Source organism: Opisthocomus hoazin, chromosome 14 (assembly GCF_030867145.1).
Source record: "Opisthocomus hoazin isolate bOpiHoa1 chromosome 14, bOpiHoa1.hap1, whole genome shotgun sequence".
Classification (NCBI taxonomy): Eukaryota; Metazoa; Chordata; class Aves; order Opisthocomiformes; family Opisthocomidae; genus Opisthocomus; species Opisthocomus hoazin.
This window is the reverse complement of record NC_134427.1, coordinates 8,934,709-8,956,342: the sequence shown is the minus strand read 5'-3', so window position 1 is coordinate 8,956,342 and position 21,634 is coordinate 8,934,709. Positions and strand designations below refer to the sequence as shown.

The 21,634-nt window shown below is 42.5% G+C and overlaps 1 protein-coding gene across 1 annotated transcript; it reads left to right on the top strand.

Annotated features, from left to right (window-relative positions):
- Positions 1-350: 350 nt before the first annotated feature.
- Positions 351-19,617, top strand: HPRT1 (hypoxanthine phosphoribosyltransferase 1). The gene is made up of 9 exons (XM_075435631.1): positions 351-458; positions 2,307-2,413; positions 3,899-4,082; positions 9,633-9,698; positions 10,720-10,737; positions 13,105-13,187; positions 15,504-15,550; positions 17,696-17,772; positions 18,415-19,617. Exons 1-9 carry the CDS (start codon positions 432-434, stop codon positions 18,460-18,462), a joined length of 657 nt encoding a protein of 218 aa, XP_075291746.1. The 5' UTR covers positions 351-431; the 3' UTR covers positions 18,463-19,617.
- The last annotated feature ends 2,017 nt before the right edge of the window (positions 19,618-21,634 follow it).

Sequence of the window (21,634 nt, the reverse complement as noted above, 5' to 3'; positions counted from 1 at the left end):
TCGGGATGGCGGCCATCAGGCCCCCTGCTCCCCCGTGGGGATGGGAGTTACCTGTTCCCCGCATGGCGCTGGGGAGGGGTAGACCAGCCCCGGAGACCCGGGGACGGGGACAGCCCGCGGGCACCCGCAGCCCTGCCGGGATGGGAACGGCCCTAGCGAGGGAAGGGCACCCGTGAGGGGACGGGGACGGCCCCGGGCGGGAGAGGGGACCCGCGCCGGGCGGGGACCGCCCCGCACCCCCGGAGCAGCGGTGCCGGCGGGACGGAGGCCGGCTCCCCCGCAGCCCGCCGGGGAGGGCGGCGGCGCCGCGGCCATGTTGAGGGCGGGGAGCGCGGAGGCGGCGCCGGGGCCCCTGCGGGACGCGGCGCCTCCCCGCTCCTGGCCGCTTCCCCTCGCCGCCCGCAGCCGCCGCCGGCGGGCCGCCCCGCTCCATGGCGACCCCCAGCCCCTGCATCGTGGTGAGTGCGGCCCCCCAGCCTGCCCCCCTGCCGCCGCCGGCCTGGCCCCCTCAGAGCCCGGCGCTCTGCGCGGGAGCGGGGCGGGCGGCGATGGCGGGGCGTCCCTCAGCGGCGGGAGCCGCCGCCCCGCGCGGAGTCACCTTGAGGGGAGCCCCGGCCTCCCCCCCCCGGGCTGAGGCGCGTTCCCTCCGCCGGGCAGCGCGGGGGTGGCCCCTCGGGCGGCTCCGGGGGGAGCCGGGGCTGCCGGCCCCGGGGTGAGGGCGAAGCGGCGTGGCGCCCGGCGCGGCACAGCTTCCGATTCCTGCTGCCGGCGGCGGCGTGCGGGGCGGGCGGCGGGGAGTGCGGGGCGGCGGGCGCGGCGCTGGCGCGTTCGGACTGGGACGCGTTTCTGGTGGAAGAGCGTTGGGGGGGTGCTTTTCGCATCGCCGCCGCGTCCGCTGAGGCCCTGACGTATTCCTTACTTATTTTTAAAGCCAGCGCCGGGCGCTCTGGAGGTGGCATGTGGGGTCCGGCGGCCGAGAGGTCGCGCCTGTGAATGCCTCAAGTCGATAAAAAACCCCGGTGGCGGCTGTAGGAAGGGCCCGGTGCAGAAGGCAGGTTTAGCAGGCGCGCTCGGTGTGATGGTGGGTCTGAGCCGCGGGAAAACACCGCCTGCTTCGGGAAGGACCTGGCTCGCCGGTTAGAACAGCGGCCGGCTCTGGGCTGCAGGGACCCTGCTGCGGGACCCGGTGCCTGAGCCGGCTGCGGGGGTAGCGCATGCGGGGTCTGTTCTGGGTGGGAGGGTGAAGCAGCCCTGAAATTCCCCGTGGGAAATACTCCTTAGGGGCTACACGATGGAAAACCGCATGGAAACAGCTGGCTGGTGGCAGGCCGGGCAAGCGCTTCCTTGGGCACTGAAATAAGGTCGTGTCCCGCACAAGCAGCGGTAGCCGGGACGGATGATTGAAATACCTGCCCTGGTGAACTGTCAGCAGGAAGCTTTGGTTTTCCCTCTGAAATTCTTAACTTTACGCGTAGTAGCATTCAGCTGCATAACCAGAGAGCGAAGTAATTCAAAAACACATTATGTTTTTCAAGTTGCAGCAGAGTGAAGATTCGGGGAAGGCTCTTCTTGATGCTGTTGTGACAGCGTGCCCTGAACCTCAGCAGCGTTTGGTACAATTACATACGTATGCTAATCCCTTGTCCTAATGAATATACACTTGCTAATGTCACAGGCTGTTCCATACAGGGAATTTGCCAGTGCGCAACAGGCTGCTGAAGTAGGGCTGTCATTTCAGAGTCTGAGAGGTCCTGAACCTCCACGGTGCGCAGGTGGTGGTCTGAGAAGGCTGGCTCCACGGCAGCGTAACCTGTTGTGCTCGTGTAGCTGTCTTGTCTTGTCCTGCAAACTGGCTCGGGTGTTTTGTTGTGACTTGTGGAGATTTGAAAGATGTCCATGTCAAAACCTCTGCTCGCTTCGTTGCAAATGCAGGTTTTGCATTACACTAGGAAAATCAAAGCTGTTAAAAAGCTCCTTGTTTATTTTATTAATGGAATGAAGAGATTCATTGAGGCATAGTAGTTTCATTTTCCTGCTCTCTGACGTAGGAGAATGTTGTTAGAACTTAATTCCTTCCCTACTTTGTATGGCACAACAGCTCGTGGTATTTCAAGCAACTCCTGTGGACTGCAGGTTGGGTTATGCTGTGTTCAGTGCAACCAGTGTTTTTAAAGAGAGGGAGAGTAAGGTGAACCCGATCAGTGTAACGGGCTGGATGGTTTACTGAGTAAAGCAAAGGGCTTGCAGTTTCTCACCACAGACTTTCTGTAAGGCTTTGTAGAAATCTCACCTTATTTCCTTTTCAGATTGGCGATGATGAGCAAGGTTACGACCTGGACTTGTTCTGCATACCTAAACATTATGCAGATGATTTGGAAAAAGTCTATATTCCTCATGGGCTCATCATGGACAGGTTGGTTTGACTTCAGACAGTACACTGCTCCAGCTGGTTCCACAACACTGGAATCAACAATCTTCCAGTGATAGTTTTGCTGCCTGGTGACTGTCTAAATAGATTATGTTTAATTAGAGACTAAAAAGTACAAGTGCTAATTAACTCTTTCTTGTTTGGCTTCTAAGAGTTTGTACGTTTGCAGTTATGCTATTGTTTGGAAATTCGTCATAAATCTTAAGCGAAATTTTGTGGTACGTAGCAATCTACGACTTTCTTTCCAGTATTTCTTTGATGTTTTACCTACTTAAAGCTGAATTAGAAGACGTTATCTGTTGTGCCAGTTCACTCTGAAAACAATTATAGTGTCTTTAATTTCCTTAGGATATTAATAAAAGTAAATTATTAATCACATCATCTTAGACTTTATCATGTTCGTATGGTAGGCAATATCCAATTTTCTCCTGCCTTCTGGGAAAGACGTTAGCCTCTGTAAATACCAATCTGTCGCTTCTGTGGTTGCTGAAATCTTCAGTGTGCTGTGGAAGTTTTATCTCGTGTGATCAAAAATGGGTGCGTGAGCCTATAAGGCATTTCTGGTTTACTTTCTGTTTGATAGTTGCTAATTCCCTTTAAGAGATTGAAAAACAAATTCAGTGAAGGAGGTGTTGAGGCACAGCCATTCAAGAGTGGTGCTGGGTGGATTTTCCTGGAGATCTTGCGAATAGGAATGCGTCTAGATTTTGCGTGATCCTGTTCAATTAGATATAATAAACATTCCTATAAAATGATTTTTTAAAAATACTGTAAAAACTGCACTGGAAATCCATATAGAGGAAAAAATTGGTCAAAGTAATGAAGTAATTGACGTGAATTTTATGATGGTAGGCTTTCACTGAGAAACCTGCTGTCAGCTGGCACACAATAAATGCATACCATGCTTTCTAAAATAGATTACCAAGATAAATTCAGACACAATGATTGCAGGAAAATGCTGTAGTGTTCTCTTGCTCTGCTTTGCTGGTGGTGTAGCTTGCAGTTAGGACAAACTTCTGGCGTTCTAGTTTGGCAAATAAATGTAAACTCTTCAGTTCTTAATTTGAGAATTTTCTTGCTCCTCAGTTAGTGAGGGCTGCCTTTCTGGTTGTGTTCGCTCATGTTGCTCTTTGCATGGAAGCTGAAGCTGTCTTTGGAAGGAGAAAACACGCTGTCACGTCGCGTATCTGACAGTGAAACATTTCAGGGTGTTAAGATTTGCTTTGGCTAAGCGTGACGTATGAAAACAAAGACGTTTGGCAGTGCTACCGTTAGATTAACCTTGAAAAGCAAAACTTTGTTGACCAATAACGTGTAAAAGTGACTGAAGTGGTAGGCAAACATTTCTGAGCCAAATGTGTTTCCAAGTTTGATGCATGTGTTTGCTCGTCTTAGCAGTATCAAATGCTGCTGCTGTAGTAAGCAAATGAAACATGTTATGACAGCTAACTCTGTCTTGGTTTTGTATAGGACGGAGAGACTGGCACGAGAAATTATGAAGGGCATGGGAGGACACCACATTGTAGCGCTCTGTGTACTCAAGGGTGGCTATAAATTTTTTGCGGATTTATTAGACTACATCAAAGCACTGAACAGAAACAGTGACAAATCAATCCCCATGACTGTCGACTTCATTAGGCTGAAGAGTTATTGTGTAAGTATCTGTGCAGTCCTGTGCATTTTTTTATGTAAATTTGACTAACTTGAAATTATTAACAGGCATGTTTTAATATTGTTACTGCCAGAATGTGCTAATATTAAACAATTAAGTGAATTAAGAGTCTCAAGCTAATTTGCTCTTTCTCTACCTTATTATATAATGTTTTCTTTTAGACCTTGATATCTCCTCAGCCCAGTAAAATCCTTATGCAGAGCAGAGAGGCCCTTTGCGTGTCCCTCACTTATTAAACAGTTTCTTCTCTGTCCACTACCCTGTCTCTAAAGCTGTGGCTCTAGAATAATGCAGAGGGTTCTCCTGCCACTGTGGTTAGAAAAATTTATCTAGGAATTTTTATGTGGCTTAGACATCATTCATTGGACAGGAAGACTTGAAAGCTGCAAGAAATGATTGTACCCGAGTTCCCTATCTCATCATTTGTTTGGCTCAACCGAATGGTGAACAAAATGAGTTGTGTTTGGCCTTGAGGAAATACTAGATTTATGATTCGTGGCCGCTGAATATGGCACTAGGTTTTCAAGACTAGGCATAGGTTGCCTTAGGTTTACGTTTTCGGAAGACAGTTTATTTTCATTCTGAACACAAGGATTTAACTTTGTAGGGAAACGGAATATTCTGTAACATGCAAGTTTTATAGAAGGAAGCACAAGGTTATGTTGTGCAGGTCAAAGGAAGCAGCAGATGTATGTTAGTACTGTATGCTTCCTGCCTTACTGATGGCCTAGTCTCGTGTTTTCAGGATGGTGTTTGTGATTTGTTCCATAAGACCACCTGTAGCATGGAAATAAATACGTTTTTTGGTTTCAGTTTAGGGTGTTTGAATAAATTGTTTTGTAACGTTAGGCGGTTAGTTCTGTCTGGGCAGCTTTGCATTCAGGTGAGCAGTATAAGCTGCTTGTCGCAGCTGTAAACAAGTGCTTACTCCACTAGAAAAAAACCAGAGATTACTAAACTGGAAACTCAGCCTCACCCTTCGTTTCATTTAACTGTGAAACCAGAGATGGAGTTTATTTGCAGACTTAGTTTGGACTGTCAGAGAACTTCATGAATTCACGGTTGCTGTCGAGTGATCTGTTCATGTTTCACGGCGAAGCCCAGAACTGCGCGGGGCTTTGGTCAAGTCCATTTGCTGCCCGAGGCGTATGCACGGCTGGCTGTCCAGGGGTTACCTGGAAACCACGCTCACGTTTGCTGAACGCGAGGCGGTAATTTAGCTATGCCCTTTAACGAGAAGGCAAGGCTGTGCCCAAGGTTTGTACCAGCCTTTAGCTGTATCTCCCAAGGCACCCTCTGTGCTTGTGCACCGTATTTATATCGGTGGGCAAGAGCTGCTTGACACCCTTTCCTTCTGCTCCCCCTCAAAGGATTCCGGCTCCTGCTGCTCGTCTACTTAACCGCTAAGTCACCACATGCCCAGATATTCTCTGGTAGAAGCCACAACAGAAAGCTGAATGTCTCTACTACCAGGTAATATGTTAAAGAATAGGAAATGGTGACTCCCACCTTTTTTTATGGTGAGGAAGTTGTGTATCTTCTGCGTTCTTCAAGGAACACTTCCAATAACTTAGTTGGCTTGTTTAAAAAGCAATATAAAGACTACACCCTTTCACTGTCCCTGCTTTCCTACTGACTTGGAAAAAACTATTGGAGAAATGTTGTGGGACACCTGGGAAAAAATCCTCTGTTAAAAAGCAAGGCTGCCTTATAATACATGTTTTCTTTGCTCATACTGGTGTGTTAGGCATGCTTTGGTTCATTTCTTTACTGCAGCTCCTTTTGTTCATTACTCCCCAGGACTACAGTGCCTTCATATTAACGGGAGTGAGCAGCAAAATAAGTTTTATGGAAATTAAAGGCCTGTTTTTGCACTAAAAATGAGTAGATGAAGAGAAAAGCAGAGAAATTTAGACAGAAAGCTGTCTAAGCAGGATGTTTTCCTTGAGGTGGTGGCTTCAGGGTTTTTGGGTTTGTCAGCCAAGTCTAGAAAGGAATATTTTCTTGTTCTAGATGTGTAAGGAGCTCCTGTTACCTGATGCCTCCACTACAGTATTTACGAGCATTTAATTTCTGTGGGCTCTCTTATGTGGTTATTAATATCCAGACTTCTGTCCTTTAGGCCGCATAACTTGATAGACTGGGTAAGGTTGTTCTGACATGAACATGTATGTAACAGATTGGCTGGTCTTTCATCGTGCATAGTGTCGGAATGCTAAATCTGCTCTGTAGTTTTCATTTGTGCTTTACTAGATGGAGGGATCCGTGTTGTTAGTGATGTAAAAACCATCACAAACCATAATGGAAGGTTGAAAGCGGAGCTAGCTCTCTTGTCACTGTCGTTGGATGCGATTCCTAGATCGTGCTGCCTGCCTTTACAGACTGGATAAAAGATGTTAAAAATACCCTGATCGCGTGAACAACGCAGCTGAACTCGTGTAACGCTTCTGAAATTGATGTAATTGACGTTCTATTCTTGTTTCAAACTGATCATTTAGTATTTACAAGCGTATGGGGTTTTTTTTGTGTTGCAATGCAAAGTTCATGCTGTTCTGCACGCAAAAATTCTCTAAGAATACTGACATGATCAAGCTGTGATTAAACTTTGGTCGTAACTCCAGCTTTCCGAGTCCTTACAGGTGAATTTTAATGATCTGGCAAGCTGTTAAGAAATGGAAAGATAGTGTCGGTATTCTTGACAAACAGTTTATTTAATTTGTGCTGCAAGAAGAATGGCTTTGCACCAGTCTCCTGCATTTAAACTTGGAAATGAGCAAATGTTGCATATGTAGTCATGAAGGGCGGCCAAAAGACAAGGGACGTGTCGCACTGTCACTTGGGAAAACAGGGATTTTCAGTGGAGTGCAAGGTAAAATCTGGTTAGGCTGATCACAGCAGTATTCTGAAAGATCTGTGTTAACCAAGCCTTGTAGCAAATACTGTAAGGAACTTAAAATGCCTTTTTAAGAGGTGATCTTGGAGTCACTTGGGTCAGGAGTTATGATCTTGTAAAGTGTTACTGTTTTCAAGCAGTGACAACGGGAAGGCAGTGAAAACAGATCTGAACAGTAAAACTCTTATGTGTTAAACCACAAAGCATTAAAGTCTTACCAGTACTGAAATGGGAAATAATGCTCCTGAAGATAATTAAAACATTGCTTAATTATTAAGCAAAGTTCTTTCCAATGGAAATCTGGTTACAACCAGTGTCGAAAATTCTTTAACTGTTTTTATCCTTTAGTTGCTCAGGAACTCTGTACCTGCATGGGAATGCAGGCTTATATGCCAGTGAAGATTTATGTTTTGCATTAAATAATGTAGCAGTTTGCTTGTTGTTTGGTGGGAAGGAGCAGGAAAGTTTCTGTAGGTTAGATTGTTTTTTCTCTGCTGATCATCATACTTCAATACGCATAATCCAAAGGTTTACAATAACCTGCAGTTTTGTGGTGTTCTTGTTTGAGTATAGTGTGTTGCTTTGCTGCCAAGCAGATCATCAGGAACCTGGCCTTGTGCATACACCAAGGAGTACCAATCAGTTACCTGTGCATGTAATTTTAATGGAATAAATACCTGTAACATCTTTCTCCATCATTCCTTTGTAAGGAATTATGGTTTTTTTTACGTCCCTCCATGCAAGGAGGATGAAATCCCTATTAGTATAAGAATAGATAAGAGAGAGTCCTGTAACATAAACAAGGAAAAGCATGAAGAAGTTGCCATTTAAGATAATTTTAAGATAGGGTGAACACAGGAAATGTCGTTTAGCTTTATGAATACAGTGCTTAACTCAATCACGTTTTTTGTGGTTGATCTAGCCAGTATCTCAGGCATTCAGTAGCAGTGTGTGTGTCTGCTGGGTCAAGCAGCAATCATTTTGGATGTTGTTTTTTTTAAATTGACACCTTCCACACAGTGACATTGACGCTGTTTGGTTTAGTTGTTGTTCGCACTGTTATGGAAGCACTGAAACAGTTGACTATTTATCAAAAATTAAATGTTCCTTGTAGTAATGAAACATGGTACTTCAGTGTAATTTCAGAGTGGTGTAACTCAAACTAATGTTTTCTTTAAAACACAAGTAAAACTGAAAAGATTCTTATTCTAATAATTTATTCGGGTTTGGGTTTTTTTAACATTGCGTCATAGGAATCTTGAAAGGAAGGTATCTGTTAGTCTGCTCATCTGCTCTTATGTACCTAGAGCTGTCAGTACTTCTTATCCTAGACAGTTGACACCACTGTCCAAAGGATTTTAATACGTCTGCTCTTTACTATCATCCCAGTGTTACTCTGTACTTGGTGAGTGCCTCTCTAAATAATTTGTTTCCCCTTTTTCTTTGTGATAACATTTTTAGTTTTGGCCTACAATTCATGCAACATGTATATCTGTCTTCACGTGGCTGTAAAACCAGGAAGCCGTCCGTGGCTGTCGCTTGGTTCCCGTGTGGTCCCCGCTCTGTTGTATCTGTCATTTCTGGGTTGGGGAAGGAAGTGCTGCTCTGCTACGTGTCTGTGTAGCTGTGCAGCATGCTTGGGCTTCAAGGGGCAGCAGCAAAATACTGTCATTTCTCGAAAAGGAACATATGTGGTAAGGAGCTATGAGAGTAAAGTTTGATAAACAATATTAACCTTTGACTGAAATGATTAAATTGCAGGATAATGTCATCATTTGTAAGTAGTACAATAATAAGCATATCACATCTGATTAGTAGGCATGGTGTTGTTGGGCAGATGGTTGGACTTGAAGATCTCGGAGGTCTTTTCCAACCTATGAATCTGTGATTCTGATATGAACTGTGAGACGTTGTCAAGGTTTAAAGCCAGTTGGATGACTTGAAATAAACTGCAAAGATCTGTGAAGCACTCCTAGCAGCTGTTGTTAACTTTCGTATAGAACAGTTCCTTTACATTGGTGTCAAAGTTTAGCTTTACTGAAGCAAAATGCTGTGTTGTAGTGATAGTGTACCTATGTTGCTGTTCAATTACTATAAGATTTGATTGTTACTAATATTTCTTTTAAGCTAGGCAAACATAAGCTTTCCTGTGGCTATTTTTGTAGCTTATATTTCTAAATATTTCTCTGTGCCTTGTTTGCTGACTATTCTTGTTATTGTTGTGGTTGCTTATTCAACCAGTAAGGCTTTCTAAAGCATTAAAGTTTAAAGTGTAAATTACCAGCTGTATAGCAGCACGCAGCTTGGAAACTGAAGTGCTTTTTGTCTTATTTCCATCTCTGTAGTGAATGCGTAGCAAATTATATCTTCTTTTTAGACACATATGTATATATAATGGTCACAGATGAGAGATTGTGCCTGCAGTTATGTAGATCTCCTGTCAAATAATTTTGGTCTGAAATATCATCTTGGAATTTGATTGCTTGTAATTTCTTAGTTAATAGAGAGATGCCGTTGATGTTGTGTTTCTGAAAGCATCAACATTCGCTGGTTACATACTTTGCATTTTTGGTATTTACTGGAAGAAAAATTACTTTAATTCTGATTATGCTAATGCTCACCTTCCTCTTTCTTGTTAGAATGATCAGTCAACTGGAGATATAAAAGTCATTGGTGGGGATGACCTCTCAACCTTGACTGGAAAGGTATGGCTCTTTGTAGGTTTAAAAACAAACAAACCAAACCACTAAAGCACCCACACACCTGCATGGTTTTAAGGCTGCTCTTTTATTGTATGAAGATTATGGGTTTTTAAAAAATGAGAACTGAAGTGTTCCATTTTAATATTTGCCACTGTATACTGGGAGAGTGGATAAGCCCCACCAAAGCCATCAAGTTAGTCTGAAGTTAACAAAAAAAGCTGTTGACCGTCTTTACTGTCAGCAAGTTTCAGGAGATTTGTTTTTTTGCAGTGCCTGAGAAGAATAATCTTGTGTGGATTGTTGTTTACAAACTACCTGTAAAAGAGATGGGCATTATTTATTTGCTGTGTTGGCATTTCACTTAGGCAGTGATGGGAATTCATACGGTGGAGACGTGTAACGTGCAGCCCGGGTTAGGAGGTGCGGTTCCCGTTACGGGCAGCGATGGGAGAAGGACATGGGAGAACGTAAATTGGGAATCTGCTTTTCTCCAGCGGCTCTGTGGAGACCATTGAGCCACATGGCTGAGGTTGAAGCATCAGTGCCTCTTGCTCAGTCAGAACACAGTACTTTCCCCTTCTCCTTGCAGTATGTGATCTCTGAGGCACATATGTCACAGTTCAATGTAGAGGATATAGGTGTGGGAGAACTGTGTGTGTCTCTGTAGTATGGCACTCTGTGCTTTAGAAGAATAAGAACTGTGTAGACTATGTTGTGATCTCTTTTGCATATCTCTGGAATTCTCAAAGTCTAAACAATTTAAAGATTAAATTAAAAATAATTTTGTACTCAGCATGAGACATTGAGGAGAATCTCGTTGCCAGCTGATTGTTATTGGCGCATCAGAAATGTTAGCCACAGAGAATTCGCTGTTACCTGTGTAAACATATGTAAAATGGTGGTAAAAATAATTAACTGCAATGAAAATTAATAATTTATAGATACTAATATATATAAGAAATAGCATATTCTCTAGATACTAATGGATTTTTCTCTTTTTTTTTTCCCTTTTTCTTCCCACCAGAATGTTTTGATTGTAGAAGTAAGTATTATGTTTCACTTTGAAGCTCTAATGTGTGACTGGTAAAAGTGTTCTAATAGTTGTTCTTAACCCAGAAAACCTATAGTTCCTGGTTTCAAGGCTTCCAGTTTCTGATTCCAGGCCTGAATTTTGCAAGTGGGCTCTGAATTTGAAATTATTTCTGTTTTGAATTCTTAAATTGTATTCCGCTGCCGAATTTGACAAGGAAAATATCCATGTAAAATTGCTTGCATTTGCTTTCGGTTTTCTGGGATTCTGTCAATTCTAAGATGTCTTTATTTTCTTTTTTTTATTTTTTATTTTATTTTTAATTTTGAAAAGTAGCCTGAACAAAGTGATATTTAGCATATTATTGTTCTTGGTTTATAACAGCAAGCTAGGAAATCAAACTGCAGGGGTAGAAAGAGGTTCCTAGTAGGAATATCCTAAAATAAGTGAAAAACAGATCTAAGCCCAACATTGCTTTGTATAATTTGTTTAGAGAATAGTGACATAAAGAACGCTAATTCCTGATTAGCATTTTGCAGTTGCTAAATTCCCATTCCTTTGTCTTGTCATGATTCTTTGGATGATACCAGGTACAGTACACCTCAGTTTGATTTCCTACTAGGTACTGTTGCTTAATTCTTGCTTTGATACTTCTCTCTTGATGAACGGTGTTGCTTATGTTCAGTAAGTATTGCTTTGACAAAGGATGTTCTTGAGTAAGATTGCCAGTTTCAGGATAGGGAAGCGGCAGCAGTAGGCAGGAAAAATGGACATGCAATCTATGTCTTATGGACATAGATTAATAGAAATCCATAGAAAAATGGACATGAAATAATGTCTTAAGGCTCCAAATAATGGAAATGGCTTGTTTGTAAGCAAAGAAACAGCTATGGCAACTGATCCAGCAGCCAAAGGGAAGGATGTTTCCTCTCATAAAATGTGGGGTTTATGTATTGTTTATTTTTTTTTAATTTGAGAAGGTTATATTATTCCACAGGAAGTACATTCAGTTCCAAAACTCTACCAAAATAGTATGTATACAGCAGTCATCTGCGTGACCAGTGGTGTCCTTTGAAGTCTATTTTGCTTCAGATAGGCAGATGCGTTTAATTACGTATCTGCTCCATTTCAGATGAATGTATGTCTTTAAAGTCCCAGACAGCTAACTAGGTTAGTTTCTCATGTGTTCAGTGAATCATCTGTCCAGTGACTTGTCTTATACACTGCCAAATATGAACCTTTTTACCGATCATAGTTTTAGCTGTCAAACAATAAAAATGCACATTTCTTGTAGGTTTACTATCATGTGCACCAGAGCACTAGGCTTTTCTATACATCATCCCTTTAATGTGAAAAAAAATCTGAACAAAATGTAGATTCACCTCCAATAAACAGATAATCACAAAATACAAAAGCAGTAATAGCCTCTATTTTTATTTTAGAGTATGGGGTGGCTACTTCTGTTTATTCACCAACTTTTGTCTGTATATCTGTATGTCTTTATTTTTTCCTGAGCTTATAACCATAATTAAAAGCGTGAAGTGTTAAAAGACGGTATAGCTGATGGGTGCTCTATTGAGTTTTTTTGTTTTGTTTTAATTGGGAGTCATGGGAAAATAAGCTGAAACCAGGATATTGCTGCGTCTGTGTTATCTGCCTCCTTCACTTCAGATAGACTTGATTTCAGGCTGGGGTAAGGACTGTCCCTCTAAATACCGTGAGATTATTTCAGTCCAAATGAGGAGTCCATTTCTGATGCTTCAGTTGTAAGCCATGTATTCTTTTTTCTGCTTATATGTGCAGTGGATGGGATTAAAGTGGTGTATCAAAATTCATTTTAATATGTTTGAATATGGACTTTAGAACTGCACCCAGTTATTCACAGTGCAGTTTCTTTGGCTGTTTTCTTGGATCTGTAATGGAAATTACACTCCTTTTCCTTTAATTGGAATAATGGGTTGTTCTGCCTGTTTTCCCCGCTTACTTTTCTTTCTGTTGTATGCATCTGTCTCTGTAACTGAGCTCAATGGCAAGACTAATGTTACTCTTATCATTTTCAAATTAAACATTATTTGTCTAATAACTGCAAAGAACACAAGCCGTAAAATCTCCAAAAGTAGCCAAGAAGGTCATAGTTCAGTAACTGCTTTCAAAGTCGTAGTTATCCACAGCAATTAAGGACTATTGTTAATGTGTGTGATCACTTTACTGACAATAGTTGCATAAGTACAACATAGTTTTACGTGTCAACTATATTTGCTTACGAACAGTATTTTGGTATATTTTCATGCTATTGCAGTTGAGCAATTCCTGTGGTGGAAACTTGAAGATGCTACTCTGACATGTTTAATATTTCTCACATGAGTTTTTTGTTTTCAGGATATAATTGATACTGGTAAAACAATGAAAACGTTGCTGTCCCTACTTAAGCAGTACAATCCAAAGATGGTGAAAGTAGCCAGGTAAATTTTTAATTATGATTATTTCTTCTGTATTACATCTTAAGAACGACATACAGTGTTTTGGGTTTGTTGTTTTTTTTTTTTTAAATATAGAATACATTTCCATGGAAGAGAAATGGGAGGGAACATTTCTGTGGAAGTCATAGGGGTCATATTTAATATGATCTGTCAGGGTTGTTGGAGTTTAGTATCTGTTCAAACTCCAAAAGCGCTTTTTGCTTGTTATGAGACCATGCGTTCGTTAAGGCTGGAGGAAACGGTGTGCTTTCCAGCCTTCGTGCTGGAGGCATTGCGCTGCGTCAGAGGGGACAGCTGTGTGTGCCCGGTACCGGTCTTGCCTTATTCTATGGTAAGATTTGTGGGGTTTTACCACTGAAATCCAACTTGGATTGTATATGTATAAGTATATAGGTTTATGGAACAATTTAAATCTTTTGGGCTTAAAAAAAATACCCTCTCAAGTTGGTAGAGGTATTTTCAACACGTATTTAGTTCATGAATGTAGACTCTTACTAGAGGTGGGGATAAAAAAATCAGTGGTTGTCACTTATGTACATGTAGTATCTATCCAAACATGCTTCTGCTTCCGCTGTCTGCTGCAGCTTCAGTATACTGCAGTGGTGTACCTGTGCAATGGAGACCTTTCTTCAGTTTGCCTTCTTTAATTGTGGAATTAAATTAGTTTGCACACTAACATTATTGTTTGTGTAGCGTGCACGGTGCAGCTGAGCTTTAGAGGTCATTCTGTGAGTGTCACCCAGCCATATGCTCTTCCCGGCTTTTCTACTTAGTTACATCTTTAATTAATTTCAAAACATTTTATAATTAAATAACTTAAAACTGACAAGAAATGTTGAGGATAATATTGCATTATTAATCAACATCAACATTCTTCCTTCTTTTTAAATTGCATCTTTTACGCTGCTGTGCTGTGGTTGTGCATTTTACAATAAAAGCATAGTGATTGCTGGGCTTTAGAGATAAAGCAGAGCTGTGTGTAATATCTAATCAGTTGTGTTGCCATAACAATGTCAAAGCGGTTGTTAGATGTACGAGAACAGCTCTTCTTGCTGATAATCGGGAGGTGACCTGCTGAAGGTGAGGTTGTTCGGGATTTCTCCCTGGCTGGATTAAGCGTGCCAAATTTTAAACATTTGTCACTGAACAGTGCCCTAGCGCTGCAGGGTACATCGCAGATGTAGTATAGTGTGAGCAATGGCCAGTTTCCTGTTGTTTAAACCTGCTGCAGGAATTTGGGTCTGCCAAAGAGCTGAGCGGGTAAACAACCATTCTGAGTAGCCTTAAGTGTAATGTTCTTATTTCTTCACTTGCCTCTCTTCTTTTTTTTTTTTTAATTTTCTTTCTCTCTGACAATTTAGCAGGGAGATGTGAATTAATGCTAATATGATTTTGGGGTTTCTTTTGGTCAAATCCTACACCAATTCTCAAAAATTAAGTCTCGCAACTAGAAGTTTCAATAACTGTCTAAAATTGAAGCTGTGACTCTGACAAATGCAGCCCCACCTTCAGAGGTGATCCAGGTGGGGAGGAGGTCTGTGCTTAGTGTGTAGCGTTATGCTGACCTCTGTCTTTACATTCGGCCTTCGACTACCTTTTCATTTTCTCCCAAAGTCTCGATATCTCACAAATGTCAGACCTGTGGAGGTGTCTTCTAAGAGGTGGAAGTGCTCAACTGAATAATGAGTGAATCAAACTAGCAAGGCATTTCTCTCTACTGCAACACCCCCGACTCTGTATCTCCATGCATTTTACACCTCTGACTATTAATTCAGGAAAAGTGAAACTGGTTGGTATCACTTGATCATCAGAACCAATTGTGTTTTCTTTATGGGGGTAACTGGTACTGCCAGTGAAAAACAGTTGAGGAGATGCTGCGCAGGTTTAGTTGAGGTTGCGTTTAACCAGCTGAACTCTAGCTTCAGAATACTGAGGCTTTTGAGAAGAGCTCAGTTGGTCTGGCCAGGTCCCAAACTGTCGCCTCTTTACATATAAGCTAAATTGCACCTGAAGTTCCTACACACATAAGACCCCATTAAGTCACTTTTCACAATGAAAATCCATCCAGACCAGTATCTCCTAGCCTCTTCCTTTCAGACCTGTTAGTTCTTCTTTAGGCTTTGAACCATGTGTGATTCTAGGCAGTTCTGATTTCATTATGAGCAGCCGCACCTGCAACTAAAATAATAGTTTAAAATAAGTGTAGTTACATTAAGCTTGTCTGTCAACAGAACAGTTTCATAGATTTGTACCTGGTGCTTTTCCATGTTTCAGTTTTACAATGGGTTTTTTTGACAGTTTGTTGGTGAAAAGAACTCCTCGAAGTGTGGGATATCGACCAGACTGTAAGTGACTTTTTGACAACCGTTACTAATTTTTAAAAGTATGTCAGTGTATTGTGTACCCTTTGGTCAAAGTCCAAGGATGTTCCAGGCACATTTTCACTAATGATTCTTGATTGATTTTTCTCTTATTTAGGGAATTTGAGTATTTTGGATGTATTTAGACAGAGTTTATCTGGATTTGGTTGGATCCTTTTTTTTCTTAACTTTTTGTAACATTTTATTATATATGAAAAGCAAACTTTGCCACTTTGGTCCAGGTTACACGCTTTTCATGTGCAAATCCTCCCAGCTTGCATGTAGTCAAATGCTGTGGTCAGCAGAATCTGCTGGATTCCCCTTGGACGCTTTTGGGAGCGATTCGGCTGTCTGAACCTAACAGCCTCGTGCCATTTGGGTCTGCCCCGGAATGTCGGGGGACCTCACGGGGCAGCAGGTCTGATAAAAGTTTACATTGATAAGATAGTTAGGTTGGCTTCATAAAGAAAGGAATTGTGTCCACAGCAGACTGTGGTGCTGGGGCGATGGCTCCTCCTGCCTTGGGAAGGGCTGTGTGGTTTAACCCTGTTCCAGAGGCTGAATTCCTGTTCATCTGGACTGTGTACTTTCACTGTGGAAGTGGAGTGAATTTAGCAGCAGAATCGCATCCTCTTACTCCTCAAGGTTGTACAGTATTCTGGAAATGAAATTTTTCAATGCCTTAGAAGCTTAATTGAGGTGTTCCCCTCAGTCAAGGATGCCCCTCATTCCTGAGATCCCATTATAGGCTTAGCCGGGTTAGCGGTCTGCCTTTTGAGCATCTCGCAGCGGATGACTTGTTTTGCCATCTGTCCACAGAGGCAACCTGTTCAGTGCAGGGCACGTGAGCTCTGCGAGAAGAGACAAGGCAGTAATGGCTGGGCCTCCATTTTATCCCTGTATTATGAGGCCAAGTGGATGCTAAACGTCGCCTTAATTTTTCCAGAAATGCACACAGCTGCCCCTTTGAATTTCATGATTTATCTCCCCGTTCTCCTTACAGAGCCTCATTGTAGCCAGGGAGAGAAAAATGACGCAGCTTCCCTGTGCTCAGGAGTCTTTCATTTTAGCATGAGGGGAGAAAGCCATTTGGAATTTTTAGATTACTTTATATTTTTGATTGTTTTATAGTGTGTTGGACTGATACTGCTTGACCACCCACGAGCTGTCCTGCCACAGCTGTTCTCATTTCGACAACCCATGGAATAGCTGGTGTGCTCTTTTTAGGCAGCTTCTCTGGGAGAATTAAATACCAACACAACTTAACAACCCCCCTGACCTTTTTCTGACACCTGCAAGGGACTCGACACAGAACAGGGCGCCCTTTGCTCTTCGCTGCTCTCTGTACCGAGGGACCTTAGCAGAGCTGTGCTGCAGCCGCAGCGTATTCCTGCGTACCAGGTCAGGGCCCGCGAGTCGAGTCGCAGGAGTGGAGTCCGTCTGGGCGGTTGCCCAAAGGCAAAGGATCGGTTTCCCTGCAGTGACTGTGGTTCTGATTTTCGCATTATTCCGTGCTCGCTCTCCCAGCCCTTCATGGAAAGTCTCGTTGGACTTGCACACCCGTAGCTGTCAGGGAGCTGACGACTGAACCCGCCTACGCCGTACGCCTTCGGGTACCCTTCCCGCAGCCCTCCCTGAGGCGCGGGTCTGGCTCCCGGCGGTGCTGCCTGCTGGGTGGAACTGTGAGGCTGGCTTGTGCTGTGCTCACCAGTTCCACTGGTCCGCACTGGCACGTCAAGCGTGCGGGAAGTGCTGGGAAGTATCGGCTCTTTGTCGGTGTATTTACAACAAAGTTGCAGGAAATTTTCAAGGAGTTTTGCGCTCTGATAATAATACCCTGTCTGTGGATTTAAGTGCTTCCATTCATTTCTTTCAGACTGCATGCTAGCGCGATGCTGCGCAGGGACCAATAAATACATCTGTTTAATTTTGCTTTAGTTGATGAAATAAGCCAACAAAGTAAGTTAAAATTTTAAAATAGCTCAAACATTAATCTGAGGGTACTGGAGTGGAAGAAATAGAGTTAGGATGCATACGTATCTGTAAAATTCCAGATTGTCTCTGTGAAAAGGTGTTGTGAACTCTGGGAAGTTCTTTTCTAACATACTGGTGACTTACGGTCTTTTTCAGTTGTGGGATTTGAAGTGCCAGACAAGTTTGTTGTGGGATACGCCCTAGATTACAATGAATACTTTAGAGATTTGAACGTAAGTAATTTTTCCCGTATGTTCTTGTTCATTTAAAACCAGGGAGGAGGAAGGAAGGGAAGTCTCCTCACATCAGTCTCCCTCCTCTGTAAATCATGCCTCGTGTGCAAATCTGTTCTGCTGGCGATGCAACGATGAGAGCAAACCCTAGAACAGCAGGACAGTGTTTTGGAGCTCTTAGGAAACTAAAATTTATTGTGCTACATGTAGAATGGAACCTAAACATCTCTTGTCAACTTTGCAATAATGTGAAGTTTGTGTGAAGTTTGTCTTACCAGATGTCTGCAACAAATAAATGCATTTGCTTAGTTATAGAGAAATTAGAGAAGAGAGGCCGTGGAAATTAAAAAGGGGCTCACTTTTGATTTTAAGCCATTACTTCTTCATCTGTGTCTCACCAACCTTATATCAGACACTGGGTGGGATAATTAGGGGGAGGAGAAAGAAGGCATTGTTGAGATTTTTAGACAAAAGAATGCTGAAGTTGTTCTGCATAAATAGTATCAGAAGATTCTTTCGTACTGGAACGGGTATAGCACGCTTGTATTTTTTTTTCAGGAGCGCATTATTGAATATGTATGTAAAACTTTGGTCTCTTACATCACTTTTCTAACAGGAGCTTTTCATTTTCTTTTGTTTCAGCATATCTGTGTGATCAGCGAGACGGGGAAGCAGAAGTACAAAGCGTGAAAGCATAGTTCAAGTGCTGTGACAACAGAGCTTGGAAATGTTTTGTTTACTGAGTCCTATCTTTCACAGGCTTCAACTCTGGTACACCAGCTACAATTGTAGAATGCCCCAGCCCCATTGTCATACGCTTACTATAATTTATTGCATGTACAATATAAGATCTTGTCTTGTTCATTTATATTTTAGAAATGTAAACAACTAGTGCAATTCTGCACTCCTTATTTTGATTTGCACTATGACTCTACCGACTATTGCTGCCCCTGGTTGGGTTGTGCTGTTTGTGAGCTCCAGAGTCTAACTCTTGCAGTGGTAAATTGCTTAAACCTCATCAACCCAGAACTGAAATAGTTCAAGTACTGTAAATGTAAAACATTTTATGATAGGGAAGTCTATTAGTAATATTTTTTAAAGCTGTAATTTAAGTTTTATATTTTAATGCACAAATGTGATTGTTATTAACGGATAGTTGCACCTTTGGGTGTTACAAAGCATGAGGAGCAGCCAGTTACAGTATCTGTAATCTCCAGGGAGCTCCTTCCGATCTCCCGGAGTTGCCTTACTGCTGTAAAGGACGTCTGGGTGAAAAATGTCGTCTTTTTTTTTTTTTTTTGTCTTTTTTTTTTTTTAAAGGATGTGGAATGACAAAGCAGAGTGTTTAAAATCTAGTTTTAGTTGAGCTGCCTGTTTTTGTTAATTTTTTTTCTTTAAAAATACCCATCAGCCAGTGAAATTGCCTTTTAAATTTAAACAATTTTAATATATTTGTGAAAAAGTATTGTAAAGTTTACTTTATAAGATCTACAAAACAAAGTACTTTAAATAAAGGCTGTCTCTTTAAAAGAAGTCCCATACATCTATGCCACTCATTCTGTATATTGAAGTGCTCTGCAAATTTTCTTCTCAGTACTGTTTTCATAGGTGTTTCTGACAGTGAAGGCAGACTCTGCATTTCTTACCTTTGTGGAGCTTTTGGTTGACATTATCCTGGCTGCAGGAGAGACGATAAAGCACTGAGGGAAAATGCTGAAACACTTGCGTATTCTATAACCAAAGCAGATTTTGGAGAAAATGGTTTAATGTCATTTGTTCTGTTTTGGCAAAAGTGAAGAGTGGAGATTGTATGTTCATTAAACACATACACGTGGAAAAAACACACAGCCATTTTGTAAATAATTTTGTAAATAATCCTTTGGGTTTCTTTCTTTTACACCTCTGCTGGGGTTGAGTTTCATTCTAAACGTGGCACCCATCTCACACCTCGTCCTTCTGCCGTGCTTTCAGTCCCGTAGCTCACACGGTTCTTGCACTTCTGCGCGTGGATTCTTCCGCTGCGGGCTCGTATTTAACGCTGCTCAGTGCTTAGTGCATAATGAAGTTTTTGCCAGCCTGCTTTTTCAGTGGTTTTGGAGTTTGGGTTGTGTTCTTATACTTTTCAGGGTACTGCACATTGTTGTCCATCCATGACATGTATTGTTACAGCTGTAGTAGTTAGCAGCAGATCTAAAATATGAGTAACTTACACTATGTGATTTAGAGCAAAGGACCACAATGTGTAGGAGACCTATTTGTAAATCAAAGTTCTCATTAACAAATGTTAGGACACCGGTTGTGATTATACTGTACCTTTGCAATGTGATAGTTGTTGTTCCACAGAGCTGTTTCTACATATCCTGCAATGACCAATTGTGTTTCTCACTGTCCTGAATAACATTTGTGTGTGTGCCTTTGCGAGAACCTGCCCTGTCACTGGGACGACTCGTTGCAAAAGTGTGTGATGCACCTCTGAGAAGAGGAAGTGCAGAAGCAACGTAGAAAAATAGAAACCACTTGAGAATTACTACATCGATTCAAGTTTTCACTAGTTCTGGTTGCCCTTAAGGTCTGAGCTTAAAAAGTAGCATTTTCGTCAACCTTCTTCGCCATTCCTTCTTCACAGTGTGTTCTAAAATAAATATATGGCAGCGGGAGATTACATTAGAGAGGTGCCCTAAAAATACCTGTTTACACATGAAAGCAATGGGAATTTATGTTCTGTATCTTTTAGGACTAAACCCTTGAATTAGTTTATCCTGAAATGTTTTCCTGTCTTGGTTAGGGTGGTTAGTCAGAGGCTGTGATTTGGGAGGGGGAGGAGAGGTTGGGATGGTCACAACAAGGGGTTTGGCTTCCACACCGTAGCTGGAGTGGGGAGGTTCCTGGTCTGTCGGGGTGGGGGTTGGAGCTGTGTGGACATGTGCGTGTGGGGCAGTCGCAGAAGAGGTTTGGGAAGATCCTGTGGGCCTGCACCAACCCCGGGAGCGGTGCTGCAGGATCCCAACAAACCTCGCTCTGCGTCTGATGGAAAAGGTCGATATTTAAAAAAAAAAAATCTTACTGAATGTTCCCACATTTCAAATGCTGGTGAACAGGTATCTTCCCCCCCCCACTTCCTTCACGTAGGTGCTTGTCTGATGGGGTTTATCGCCCCAGGGGGATTCCTCCTTCAAAAGCTCTTGGTACTCTCTCTGAAAATTGTTCAGAGAAAGAGTTGGCCCCTCTCTCGCCCTTGCTAGAGCAGCTCTAACCTATTGCAGCCTTTTACGGCACCTGCACATGCGCTACAGGAAGATAAATTCTCACTTGAAACAAGCTGCAAATGCAGTCGTTACTTTTTATTCAGTAATTTTGGTTAAAAGACTGGGGTTTTAGTCACACCTTTGCAAGTTAAATGCCAACTTTATGTAACCCAGACGTATAGCGTTAAAACATTATGCAAGCACAGAGAAAATCTTGTGTTTGAACATTTATGTGGCATTTGAAATTCATTATAGTTTCACATTTTATGAAGCACAAATGTATGCTGGAAAAATAATTTTGGGTATTTACAGGCTTTGCTCTACCGTCTCACCCTGTGACATCTGGCATTTCTGTCCATGTTGGTAATTCTCACCTGCCCCTGCCTGTGGACCGCAAGTGTGTAGCGCCGGTTTGGAGTGTTTATTCTTGCTTCGGATTCACACTGATGGGGAGCTAAAGTGCTCTAGGCAGAGCTGGGAGCTGTGGTTTAAAGCCTTTAGGGAGGTGAGCTGGCAGTTCGCTGGGGGGTGACTCCTGGTTTTGAAAACAGACAAATGCGGATCTTGAAGTTGCCTTGTATATCTTGACTGATTCAGTGTCGGCGGCGTTTCATTGC